At 41.0% G+C, this 13,458-nt stretch overlaps 1 protein-coding gene and 1 pseudogene across 3 annotated transcripts in view; both read right to left on the reverse strand.

Annotated features, from left to right (window-relative positions):
* Positions 1-13,458, reverse strand: part of MRPL22 (mitochondrial ribosomal protein L22) — a 37,650-nt gene that overhangs the window by 17,109 nt on the left and 7,083 nt on the right. For 2 of the 3 annotated variants that reach the window (XM_077895755.1, XM_077895754.1), the window contains exon 3: positions 1,784-1,919. The exons of the other annotated variant lie outside the window; for it this stretch is intronic. In XM_077895755.1, the coding sequence (XP_077751881.1) occupies positions 1,784-1,919 (136 nt within the window). The remainder of the gene's footprint in view (positions 1-1,783; positions 1,920-13,458) is intronic. 3 annotated transcript variants of the gene reach the window in all.
* On the reverse strand, positions 1,936-7,706 carry LOC144311998 (splicing factor, proline- and glutamine-rich pseudogene; annotated as a pseudogene).

Genomic DNA, 13,458 nt, shown 5'->3' on the forward strand with positions numbered 1-13,458 from the left:
GACCTGACAAATGTCATGATGTCTTTCTCAATTAACATCTAGGTTCGGGGCAGCCCAAGTGGCTCAGCAGTTTAGCGCCGCCTTCAGCCCAGGGTGTGATCCTGGAGACCTGGGATCAAGTCCCACATCGGGCTCCCTGCATGGATCCTGCTTTTCCCTCTGCCTGTGTCTCTGCCTCTCCCTCTCTGTCTCTCATGAATAAATAAAATCTTTAAAAAAAAATCTAAATTCAAAGAGCTCAACAAAGCTCATTAATAATAGGAAATTTTTTATTTATGATATTCATAAAAATATGTCACTCCTCCTAAACATTGTTAATTATAAAATTAGCACAGATTCTGCCACAAATCTAACTTTTAAGTTCTGATGGTAAGATAAAATATGGAAGTTAGAAAGTTATACACTTGAACTATTAGCATCTTTTTCTCTTTTATTCCCCAAAGAAGTGGGAGCTCTCTAAATCAACAAATTAACTCCTCTAAGAAAAAAAAGAAAACATAAAACTGTCCTAACTCAGACCAATACTTGGCAACTGAATCCTAATGAAAGGCAAGCTGTCAAATTCCTATAAAAACTAAGCAAATAACATTACTTAGATGATACTGATTATACAGTAGCCTTAAATCCCAAAGGCCTTTAAAAGATGTTTTCTAAACTGAATGACTTATAATTAACACTACTGATTCTATTAATATTTATTAATTAATAATTCTATTTCTAAGCACTTACAGTTTATTTTCTTAAGGATTTAAATGTTACCATCTTGTTTATGCCGTCATTACTTGTCTAAGCTTTGTGACAGATACCTATGTATTCCACAGCAAATTCCCATTAAGCTGGAAATTAGTCTTGTATCTCAGGCTAGAACTCTCACAAGCAGTTTGGAGGATAAAAGAATTCCAAGCAGCTAAAGATGAGATAAAATTCAGTATCTCTGAAAGCAATCCAATGATTAAATTCAAACCTTAGTTCAAAGCTTTGTGAATTACAAACACAAAAAAAATCACAACTAAGTGTGTCTATGTTCAAATTTAAAATGTTGGCAAACCACACATATGATTTAAATATGGTTTACAGTTTAAGTCATTCTTGCCAACCCCTCGTGCTTCACTACCAAGAATGCATTAGCAAGCCTCTTAAGAGTCAAAAATCTGTCAGGATACCTCAAGTTATTAGCTTAGTTTTAGAGTTAAAGCTCCCAACAGAAGGCTAGGTCAAGGCAAACACATAAGTAAAACAGACAATCTTTTAAAACTACCAAGAAGGGTGACAGGCAATGAGGAGGGCACTTGATGGGATGAGCACTGGATGTTATACTGTATGTTGGCAAACTGAACTTAAATTTTAAAAATGTAAAACAAAAAAAAACAAAAAAAACCCCTATCCACAACAAAAATAAATAAATAAAAATAAAACTACCAAGAAGATAAATGTAGAACAACTTCTGTATCGATCAAATGATCACACAAATTGAGGTATACTTTTTCCCTTCCTTCACATGGAACAGTAAATCAATGCTAGTCATGTAAGAGTAAAAGCTCTTTATCAAAATTAGGAGATTCTTTCTTTAAAAAAAAAATATTTGAGAGAGAGCACTCGTGCATGAGTGGGGAGGAGCAGAGGGAGAAGGAATATGAAGCAGACTCTGCACGGAGTGCAGAGTCCAATGCAGGGCTCATTCCCATGACCACGAAATCATGACTTGAGCCAAAACCAAAGTCAGATGCTCAACCAACTGAGCCACCCAGGTGCCCCAAGAGATTATTTCTACCCACAAACTTACTGCTGGTCTCCGAGGTTCTCCAGGCAACTGTGGAGGATAAACAATTTTATTCTTCTTTTCCCATTTTCGAGAAATGTCCAGAGACCCACTCGTGTGGATATATGACTGGGGTAAAACATTGTGAGATGAGAGAAGCCTATAAAACAAAAAACACTTAGAATTTTTTCCAGAGCTTATGTATCTCCTGAACCACATCAGCTCTATTTTGATCAAAATTATTTAAGGATTGCAAGTGTAGAGTCTAGATGTATTCATTAACAGAGAACAATTTTACATAAAATACCACAAAAATCTAGTTCACTGCAAAATAAGAATAAAAAGTTGATAACTAGCATAATCAAATAATAAACAGTAATTAACTCAAGATCTCTTGCCCTGACTGGCCAAAAAATACTAACTCTCTAATAGAAGTCAGCTTAGTCCTAAAATAGACTTAAAGAAGACACAATGGATCCCTGACCTGACCTGTAGAATTCCTCAATTTTGGTAAGCAGGCAAGACAAATCACAATATTTTGTAATCCCTAAGAAATTAATGGATAAAGGTGGCATTATTTGCCTCCTGAGGAAAGAACTCACTACCCACTGTCCATGAAGTAGTCTCTCTACAAAAAACAAACCTGAATTAATTAAGTTTCTAGATTCAATACAGGAAATACAGAGACAGGGGAACATGTTCAGCAATAGGAGATGGATGTGCTCAGCAAAATTCAAGCCGTACAAATTCTACAAGACAAACAGCCTTCAATAAACTACAACAGGAAAAAGAAAGAGCTGAATAAAGAACCTACTGATTAAGACTTAAGAGAAATATCAATTAATTTCAATATGTAGATTATTATAATTTTAAAAGTACAACAGTTATTTAACCATTGGAAATCTGAACATTAACTGGATATTGGTTACTTCTTAATGAGTTATATAGTTAAATATTTACTGATTAAATAGTATGCTATATGGGATTTGTTTCAAAATATGATAGAATAGGGGCCAATGATAAAACAAGACTGGCCATGAGTTATTGTTGAAGTTGGGTTCATGAGGGTTCATCACATTATCTACTTTTTTTATATCTAGGTATATCCAAATAACACACAAACTTGGTGTTTCCCTACTATAGAGAATATAGAGTCTAAACTCCTAGGAAGACACAAAAGGCCTTTTATAATCTAACTTGAAACTGGCCATCTTGGCTCATGTAACCTTATGGCCAGGCCACAGAGACATTCATTGTTCCCTGAACAAACCATCTATTTTCAGATCTTTATACTTTTGATTATATTGTTTCTTCCTTAATCATTGTCTCCTGAATGAAACACTTATCCTGTTTTAAGCTCTAGCTCAAATGTCACCTCAATGCAAGGCATCACTAGATCCCTTCTCCCAGACAACCATTCTCTCCACTATCTTTGTACTCTGTTCTTGCCAGCCATGGAGCAGTGAGTTGGAACTATGGTACTGTAAGGTGGCTGTAGAATGAGTTCCTGCAGTAAGTGTATAGATTTGAGCCTTCTGAGGGCAAGCATAACATCCTCTGTATTCCAGCACTAAGGACAATATCTGGCACATGGATACAGAGTAAATATTTAACCTAGACTTAAATATTCAAAGTTGTTGTAAATTGGCAGATGTTCACACAATTTATGCAACTGGATAATACATTTAGCAAGGCCTTTGTTTTTAATTTTAAAACCATTTAGACTAAAGGATTTTATTTTTTTTCATGTTTAACAATCTTTAATTCAAATGTGAAAGTTCAGTACAAGCCATTTGTAGGGCTTGGGACTTGTTCTTTTAAAAACAAGAATGGAGGAATGCGACAGAATGATTTTTCCACTTTTCTTCAGAAACTTTCAAGGAAAGGATAGATCATAGGGCCATAAAGATCCATTTAGTCATACCCACTTTCTCCCCTATCAATAGTCTTTCACCCATTCCATAATCTTAATACACATTCCTGAAGAAAGATTTACAGTTCAGCTTGCTTACATAACCATTTAAAAATACTTAGCACCAGCTTGCTTCCTATAATGCCAAACAAATCAAATCATGAAACTACTTCAATATGCATTTCTTCTTTTTAAAACAAGGGGGTACTTATTTTTAGAAAGCAATACTTAGCCTACAGATACATTTCCCAGAAATGGCATGTGCCATTCAAAGGCCTAGACACGCTCATGCTTTCAAAGTGGAATACCTAGCCTAATGTGCATAGAAGCATGAATGGCAAAGTTGAAGATCCATATTATAACTATTTTTTCTATGTATTTGAAGCACAGTAAAAAAAAAAATTGGTACACTTTGGAAATTCAGTGGCACAAGGTACACTGTCATAACTTGACACAGACATTATACAGTTAAAAAAAAAAAGGAAATAAGGGAAAAAATTCCCCTGTTTGAAACCCTGTATTACATAATTTTACCTGCCCAAACAGACCATTTACAAATATTAGGTCAATAAACTGCTAACATCCATAAAAAGATAGCTTTCTTACTAAAATGCAAGAATTTAAAAGATTGGTATCTAAACAAGAAAAGACAAAAACAAACTGGAATGAAAACCTAGATATCACATCTAAAATCGGGGCTTTTTGTTTGGGCCTTCATACTCTTCTCTCCCTCTACCATATCCTGCTGGAGTTCCAGGCCCCATTCCTCTAGGACCCTGTCCACCCACAGGTCCCGCACCTCCCTGCCCAAAGCGCTCAGTACGCATGTCGCTTCCCATCATGGAACCACTCATGGTTGCTGGCGGAACTCCAGGATTAGCTTCATAACCTATGCCACTGCCACCACCTAGAGGTGGAAATTTCTGGCCTCCTGAACCATAGGGATCTCCCATGTTCATTGCTCCTCCACCACCCATTCTCATGTCTCTTTCTCTTGGATCCACGTAGCCCATCCGGCTATAACTTTCCTCTCTTTGGCGTCTCATTTGTTCTTTCATCTCACGCTGCCGAATCATCTCTTCTTCCCTTCTACGCCGTTCTTCTTCTTGCCTTAGTTGCATTTCTTTACATTTCTGCATTTCTTGATTATGAAATTCTTCCATGCGTCTTAATTCTTCCTGGCATCTCATCAGATCTTGACGCAAAAGATTTGCCTGATCTTCCATTTCATTTTCCAATTTGTCTTTCGCATCTTTCATGTTTTTTTCAACTTGTTCCCTTTGCTGTTTTTCCATTTCATCCAGGGACTTCCATCGCTGAGAATATTCATACTCAAATGTGCCATGCTGGGCAACACGAGGAGGCGTTTCTCTCTCCTTTTGATACATTGGATTCTTCTGTGCAAGTTTTTCAGAAAGGCCATCTTCATCATCTAATTGTTCAAGTGGTTCCACAATGACTGGACGAGGCGTTGTTGTCAGTAAGAAAACACCTTCGCCGCATCTTTCAAATGCTTTTCTTGCCACTGGTTTAGAAGCAAATTCAACAATGCCTTTCCCTGTAGATCTCCCACGATCATCCACAATTACAACAGCCCTCTCAATAGGCCCAAAGTGGCTAAAGGCTTCTTCCAACACTTCGTTGGAAACATAAGGTGAAAGATTTCGCGCCGACAGGGTAGCAGCATGTGTGGCAAAGCGAACCCGAAGCTGCCTACCCCTCATGGGTGTATCATCGAGTTCAGGTTTGGCAATTTCAGCCAGTGCCCTAGATTCAAGTTTAATAAACCCAAATCCTTTGCCTTTGTTGATAAAAACTTCTCCTGGTTCTCCGAATTTAGCAGAGTCTTTTGAATTCATCCTCCATGATGTCCGCAGGTAGAGTCCCGAGAAACAACCAGCAGCGCCGCGTGTAGGTTTTCTCTCCGGGCCTCCTCAGGAGAGACAAGTTGGCTTTGAACCCCTCCGAGTCGGACATCTTCTCCTCGCTGCGGCCGCCGGGCGGGGCCCCCGGTGCTGCTGCTGCTGGAAGGGCGGGCGGGGCTGCGGCCCTCCGCGCTGCGCGGCTCCCCACCCCCCCCCCTCCCCCGCCCCGGCGGCTTGGGGCGGCCGCAGGGGGTACTCAGGCACGCCCGGCAATGCCGCCTTTCGGGCCTCCGGGGCCTGGGCCCTGTTTAGGCCCCGGGCGCGGGCCCCCTGCGGGCGGAGGCGGCGGCCGCCGGCCTGGGGCGGGGTGGTGGGGACCCCGCTGCTCGGCGGCGCGGGCGGGGGCGCCCCAGGCGGCGCCGAGGTGACCGGTGACCGCGGGCGGCGGGGGCGGGGTGGGGCCCGGGCCCGCAGGGGCCCCCGAGGTCGGAGGAGTCGCGGGCGGTGCCGAGCCGGAGGCGGGGGGCGCTGCCCACTCCCGGAGGCAGGCCGGGCCGGGCCCCTGAGGACCCACAGGCTTGGACGAGTCCTGCGGCGGCGGCGGCGGCGGCGGCGGCTGATGGCGGCGGCTGCTGCCGTTGCTGTTTGGTGCGGAGGTGGTGGCGGGATCGGGGGTTTGGGGCCGCCCTGGCCCGGGCCGGGCCCCATGGGTCCCCGGTTCTGATTGAGGCCCATGCCGGGCGGCGGGGAGCGGAAGTCGTGGAGGCCACCGCGGCCGCCGCCGCGGCTCCGGAACCGTCCCGAGACATGTCTGTGATCAAGGGGCGGTCGAGGCAGAAGCGGAGAAGACGCTCGGGGAACGCGGAGGCCACCTTGCTTCGCACAAGATGGCGGAGGACACAGGCCTAGACTAAAGGATTTTAAAAATCTCTTTTCCTACTGGCTCATTTCTCTTAGGCTACCTCAAGTTCACCACTTTATATCCCGATATTAAGATCAGTACCACCAAAATACTTGACAAAATCTTTGCCATCCACGCTTAGGTTCCACTATTTTAACTGAAAAGCACAAGACTAGGATACATGATGCTGGAGGGCAGACTTTCCATTAAAAAAAAATGTAAGCTAAGTGATAAGGGCAGAGATTATGGAGTCAAGTAACCCAGAGTCTAATCTTAATTCTAATACAACGTAAATGGCCTTGGGGACATCACATAACTTTCCAGAGTTCAGTTTTCTCATTGGTAAATGGAGTAATAACCATAATTACCTCATAGGCTTTTTGAAGAGCTCAAATAAGATACTTTAAGTAAAATATTTAACCTGACACTTAAAAAGGCTCAATAAAATTGATGTTATTACTTTTAGAATAATACCCACTTCATTCTGTTAATGGTGGATATATAATTAATGTACTGCCCCGTATGATGTCTAGCACATGATAAACACTGATGGCTAGTATTAATTTTAAATCAGGCCCTCTGAACAGTTCATCTCTCCTATTCTCCAAAAAACTGAACACTGTGAACTATAAACTTTATATTACACAATTTCAAACCTTCTTCTCATATTTGCAATTATGATCATTTGCCTCTCTCCTGCTATAATTCATAGGCACTCTAAGTTCATCAACTCTTTGGGCCTCCATTTTTTGATGAAAACAGGAATTGGAGTACATTATCTTTAGGGGCTTTCTGAACTTTAATTATATCCTGAATCTCATTGTTGACATAGGATTACAGAAACACAAACCCCTTGGCTTCTATTTAATTCTTCAATGAAACCACTGCTAATAGAGTTGCAGCCCCCAGGAGTCCAATTCCAGCAGCACAGGGCCCCGGATCCCAGGGCGCCCAAGAGGACAAAGCTGGTGATCCCACGTTCCCCCGGAACAGACAGAAGCAAGGACTCTCCTGCTGCTGGGTGCCCCCCCCAAGCCGTGCAGAACAGCACACCTGCGTCGGCCCTGGGAGCATCTAGGCCAGTGTGGACTGGAAGACTGCGTTAGTTACTCGCAGGGAACTGACTCCAGGGCTGGAAATCCGGCCGCCACCATTGTTTTTCCTTCTTGCTTCATCTTGTGTCTGGGAGACACGGGGCCACCAGGGAGCGGAGGCCTCACGGAGTAAACAACTCCCACTGAGCCTGGCACCCGGCAGGGGACGCTGCATCTCCCCCAGGTACACACACCTGAGAATCAGCATAGCACCCCTCCCCCAGAAGACCAGCTGGAAGAACAGGGAAGAGTGTTCTTGGCCAAGCAGTGCTGGAAAGCTCCAGGACCAAGGGAAAATCAAGGGAATATAATATATAGAACGAGAGGGTTTCCCCTCTTTAAATTTTTTTTTTCCTTTTTCCATTATACTTGCTTTTATATCAGACTAAAAACTTAGTTTTTTCTCTTTTCCCACCTTAACTACAATATTTTACCAGCTCTTCATTTTTAAGTTTCTTTCTTTTTGACTTCCATATTTCTACAATTACATGTCTTAGACATACTTTTCATTTCTGGATTCCCTTCAACATATTCAATTTAATTTTGGGAGATATATGATATGGGTTTTGTTTTCTCTGCCTCGTTTTATTCTAAAATGGTGGAAGTTAATACCTTCTGAAACATGACCAACATACACCCATAACCAAGTGGAATACCATGCCGGTTCATTCTGTGAGATTATATTCTCCCTTTGTTCCCATTCTGCCCCCCTCTTTTATCTTGTTTATATTTTGGTGGTCAATGTTGGGGCTATCAAAAGTATTGCTGGTTTATATAAATTTGGGATTGACCATCTTCTAACACACAGAACTTAATATACTCAGAACAAAGAGAATCACCCTTTAGGACACCTCAGGTAAACTACATTCTCCCTCCACTACCACTTCACCACCACCATCTCCAAGTCCCCTCTTTTTCTTTTTTCTTTTTCTTCTTTTCATTTTTTTTCTTCTTTTTTTTTTTTTTTCCTCCTTCTTAGGGATTTTCGGTCTTTTATTTTTTTACTACTTTCTTTTAAAATTTTTTTTCACTTTAGTGGTCCTTTTGTTTCATTTCATTCTGATCTTCTTTTTCATTTTCTGGTCTCTGACCTCGTCAGAATCATCTAGGATGGAATTTACTTAAGTCGTGGTTGTTATTCTTGACTCACCCCGCTCATACAGCCACTCTGCACTGAACAAAATAATCAGAAACAGCACTCTCTGCCACAGAGTTACAGAATATGGATTCCAATTCGATGTCAGAAAGCCAATTCAGAAGCACAATTATAAAGCTACTGGTGGCTGTGGAAAAAAGCATAAAGGACTCTAGGGACTTCATGACTACAGAATTGAGATCTAATCAGGCCAAAATTAAAAATAAACTGTAAATTTGTTTTATTTTATTTATCCATGAGAGACACAGAGAGAGAGAGAGGCAGAGACACAGGCAGAGGGAAAGCAGGCTCCATGCAGGGAGCCCGAAGTGGGACTCAATCCTGAAACGCCCTGTGCCGAAGGCAGCCGCTTAACCGCTAAGCCAGCCATGCATTCCAATTAAAAATAAATTAAATGAGATGCAATCCAAACTGGATGTCCTAATGGCTAGAGTTAATGAGATGGAAGAAAGAGTGAGTGATATAGAAGACAAGTTGATGGTAAGGAAGGAAGCTGATGAAAAAAGAGAAAAACAAGAGACCATGAGGAAAGGCTAAGGGAAATAAATGATAGTCTGAGGTCTAAAATTGGTCTATAATTCTCCTTTTTGGTGGGGTGTTTGTCTGGTTTTGGAATCAGGGTGATGCGGGCCTCACCCTGCTCAAAAGAGAAAAACAATTAAGAGACCATGAGGAAAGGCTAAGGGAAATAAATGATAGTCTGAGAAGGAAGAATCTACATATAATTGGGGTTCCAGAAGACGCCGAGACGGAGAGAAGGCCAGAAAGTATATTTAAACAAATCACAGCAAAGAACTTCCCTAATTTGGAGAGGAAAACAGGCAATCAGATCAAGACATAGAGAGGGGATCCCTGGGTGGCGCAGTGCTTTAGCGCCTGCCTTTGGCCCAGGGCGCAATCCTAGAGACCCGGGATCGAATCCCACGTCGGGCTTCCGGTGCATGGAGCCTGCTTCTCCCTCTGTCTATGTCTCTGCCTCTCTCTCTCTCTCTCTCTGTGACTATCATAAATAAATAAAAATTAAAAAAAAAAAGACATAGAGAGGACCCCTTTACTGCAAAATCAATAAAAACTGTTCAACACCTCACATTTAATAGTGAAACTTGCAAATTCCAAAGATAAAGAGAAAATCCTAAAGGCAGCTCGAGACAAGAGATTCTAAAGTTATATGGGGAGAAATATCAGATTAACAGCAGATATCTCCACAAAGACCTGGCAGACCAGAAAGGGCTGGCAGGATATATTCAGGGTACTAAATGAGAAGAACATGCAGCCAAGAATATTTTATCCAGCAAGGCTGTCATTCAGAATAGGAGAGGTAAAAAGCTTCCAGGATAGGCAGAAACTGAAAGAATATGTGACCACCAAACCAACTCTGCAGGAAATATTAAGGAGGACCCTGTAAAACAAAGAGGAAGCCCAAAGAAATAATCCACAAACAGGAATTGAATCGGTATTACGATGACACTAAATTTGTATCTTTCAATAGTTACTCTGAACATGAATGGGCTAAATGATCCCATCAAAAGACGCAGGATTTCGGACTGGATAAAAAACCAAGACCCATCTATTTGCTGTCTACAAGAGATTCATTTTAGATCAAAGGACACCTCCAGCCTGAAAATCAAAGGTTGGAGAACCATTTACCATTGAAATGGTCCTCAAAAGAAAGCTGAGGTAGCAATCCTCATATCAGATAAATTAAAGTTTATACCAAAGACTATAGTATAAAATGAAGAGAACACTGTATCATACTTAAAGGATCTATCCAACAAGAACCTAAGAATCATGAATATTTATGCCCCTAATGTGGGAGCTGCCAAGTATATCAATCAATTAATAACCAAAGTAAAGAGATACTTAGATAATTATACACTAATAGTAGAAGACTTCAACACAGCACTTTCTGCAAATGAACAGATATTCTAAGCACAACATCTCAAAAGAAACAAGAGCTTTAAATGATATACTGGACCAGATGGATTTCGCAGATACATACAGAACTTTCCAAAAGCAACTGAATACGCATTCTTCTCAAGTGTACATGGAATTTTTTCCAGAATAGACCACGTACTGGGTCACGAATCAGGTCTCAACCAATACCAAAAGACTGGGATTGTTCCCTGCATATTTTCAGACCACAATGCTTTGAAACTAGAACTCAATCACAAGAAGAAATATGGAAGAAACTCAAACACATGGAGGTTAAAGAGCATCCTACTAAAAGATGAATGGGTCAACCAGGAAATTAGAGAGGAAGTAAAAAAGATTCAAGGAAACTAATGAAAATGAAGATACAAGCATTCAAAATGTCTGGGATACAGCAAAAGCGGTCCTTTTTTTTTTTTTCTTTTTTTTAAGATTTATTCTCTTATTTATTCATGACAGATACAGAGAGAGAAAGAGAGAGGCAGAGACACAGGAGGAAGGAGAAGCAGGCTCCATGCCGGGAACCCGACGCGGGACTCGATCCCGGGACTCCAAGATCACACCCTGGGCCAAAGGCAGGTGCCAAACCACTGAGCCACCCAGGGATCCCCAGCAAAAGCAGGAAAATACATCACAATACAAGCCCCCCTCAAAAAATTGAAAAAACTCAAATACACAGGCTAACCCTGCACCTAAAGGAACTGGAGAAAGAACAGCAAGTAAAACCTACACCCAACAGAAGAGAGATAATAAACAATCTAGCAGAACTCAGTGAAATAGAGACCAAAAGACTGTAGAACAGATCAACAAAACCAGGAGTTGGGTTCCTTGAAAGAATTAATAAGATAGATAAACCATTAGCCAGCCTTATTAAAAAGAAAAAAGATCCAAATTAATAAAATCATGAATGAAAGAGGAGAGATCACAACCAATACCAAGGAAATACAAACGATTTTAAAAACATATTATGAGCAGCAATATGCCAACACAGAAGAAATCTAGGCAATCTAGAAGAAATGGATGCATTTCTGGAAAACCACAAACTACCAAAACTGGAACAAGAAGAAATACAAAACCTGAAGAGGGCAATAACCAGCAAGGAAATTGAAGCAGTCATCAAAAACTTCCCAAGACACAAAAGTCCACGGCCAGATGGCTTCCCAGGGGAATTCTATCAAATGTTTAAAGAAGAAACAATACCTATTCTACTAAAGCTGTTCCAGAGGATAGAAGGGGATGGAATACTTCCAAACTGTTTTATGAGGCCCGCATCACCCTGATTCCAAAACCAGACAAACACCCCACCAAAAAGGAGAATTATAGACCAATATCCCTGATGAACACAGATGCAAAAATTATCAACAAGATACTAGCCAAAAGGATCCAACAATACATAAAGAAGATCATTCACCATGACCAAGTGGGATTTATCCCCAGGATGCAAGGTTGGTTCAACACTCAAAAAACAATCGTGATAGATCACATCAACAAAAGAAAAAACAAGAACCATATGATCCTCTCAATAGATGCAGAGAAACCATTTGACAAAATACAGCATCCATTCCTGATCAAAACTCTTCAGAGTGTAGGGATAGAGGGAACATTCCTCGACATCTTAAAAGCCATCTATGAAAAGCCCACAGCAAATATTCTCAATGGGGAAAACCTGAGAGCCTTTCCCCTAAGATCAGGAACACGACAGGGATGTCCACTCTCACCACTGCAATTCAACATAGTACTAGAAGTCCTAGCCTCAGCAATCAGACAACAAAAAGAAATAGAAACCACTCAAATTGGCAAAGAAGTCAAACCCTCCCTCTTCAAAGATACATGACACTGTACCTAGAAAACCCAAAAGACTCCACCCTAAGATTGCTAGAACTCATACAGCAATTCAACAATATGGAAGGAAGGATACAAACTCAATGCCCAGAAATCAGAGGCATTTCTATACACTAACAATGAGACTGAAGAAAGAGAAATTAAGGAGTCAATCCCATTTATAATTGCACCCAAAAGTATAAGATACCTAGGAATAAACCTAACCAAAGAGGTAAAGGATCTATACCCTAAAAACTACAGAACACTTCAGGAAGAAATTGAGGAAGACACAAAGAAATGGAAAAATATTCCATGCTCATGGAAGAATTAACATTGTGAAAATGCCTATGCTACCCAGGGCAATTTACACATTCAATGCAATCCTTATCAGAGTACCATGGACTTTCTTCAGAGAGTTAGAACAAATTATTTTAAGATTTGTGTAGAATCAGAAAAGACCCCAAATAGCCAGGGGAATTTTAAAAAAGAAAACCATATCTGGGGGCATCACAATGCCAGATTTCAGGTTGTACTACAAAGCTGTGGTCATCAAGACAGTCTGGTACTGGTACAAAAACAGACACATAGATCAATGGAACAGAATAGAGAATCCAGAAGTGGACCCTCAACTTTATGGTCAACTAATATTTGATAAAGGAGGAAAGACTATCCACTGGAAGAAAGACAGTCTCTTCAATAAATGGTGCTGGGAAAATTGGACATCCACATGCAGGAGAATGAAACTAGACCACTCTCTTGCACCATACACAAAGATAAACTCAAAATGGATGAAAGATCTAAATGGGAGACAAGAGTCCATCAAAATCCTAGAGGAGAACACAGGCAACACCCTTTTTGAACTCGGCCACAGTAAATTCTTGCAAGATACATCCAAGAAGGCAAAAGAAACAAAAGCAAAAATGAACTATTGGGACTTCATCAAGAGAAGAAGCTTTTGCACAGCAAAGGATACAGTCAACAAAACTAAAAGACAACCTACAGAATGGGAGAAGATATTTGC

The sequence above is a fragment of the Canis aureus genome, chromosome 4 (assembly GCF_053574225.1).
Source record: "Canis aureus isolate CA01 chromosome 4, VMU_Caureus_v.1.0, whole genome shotgun sequence".
Lineage (NCBI taxonomy): Eukaryota > Metazoa > Chordata > Mammalia > Carnivora > Canidae > Canis > Canis aureus.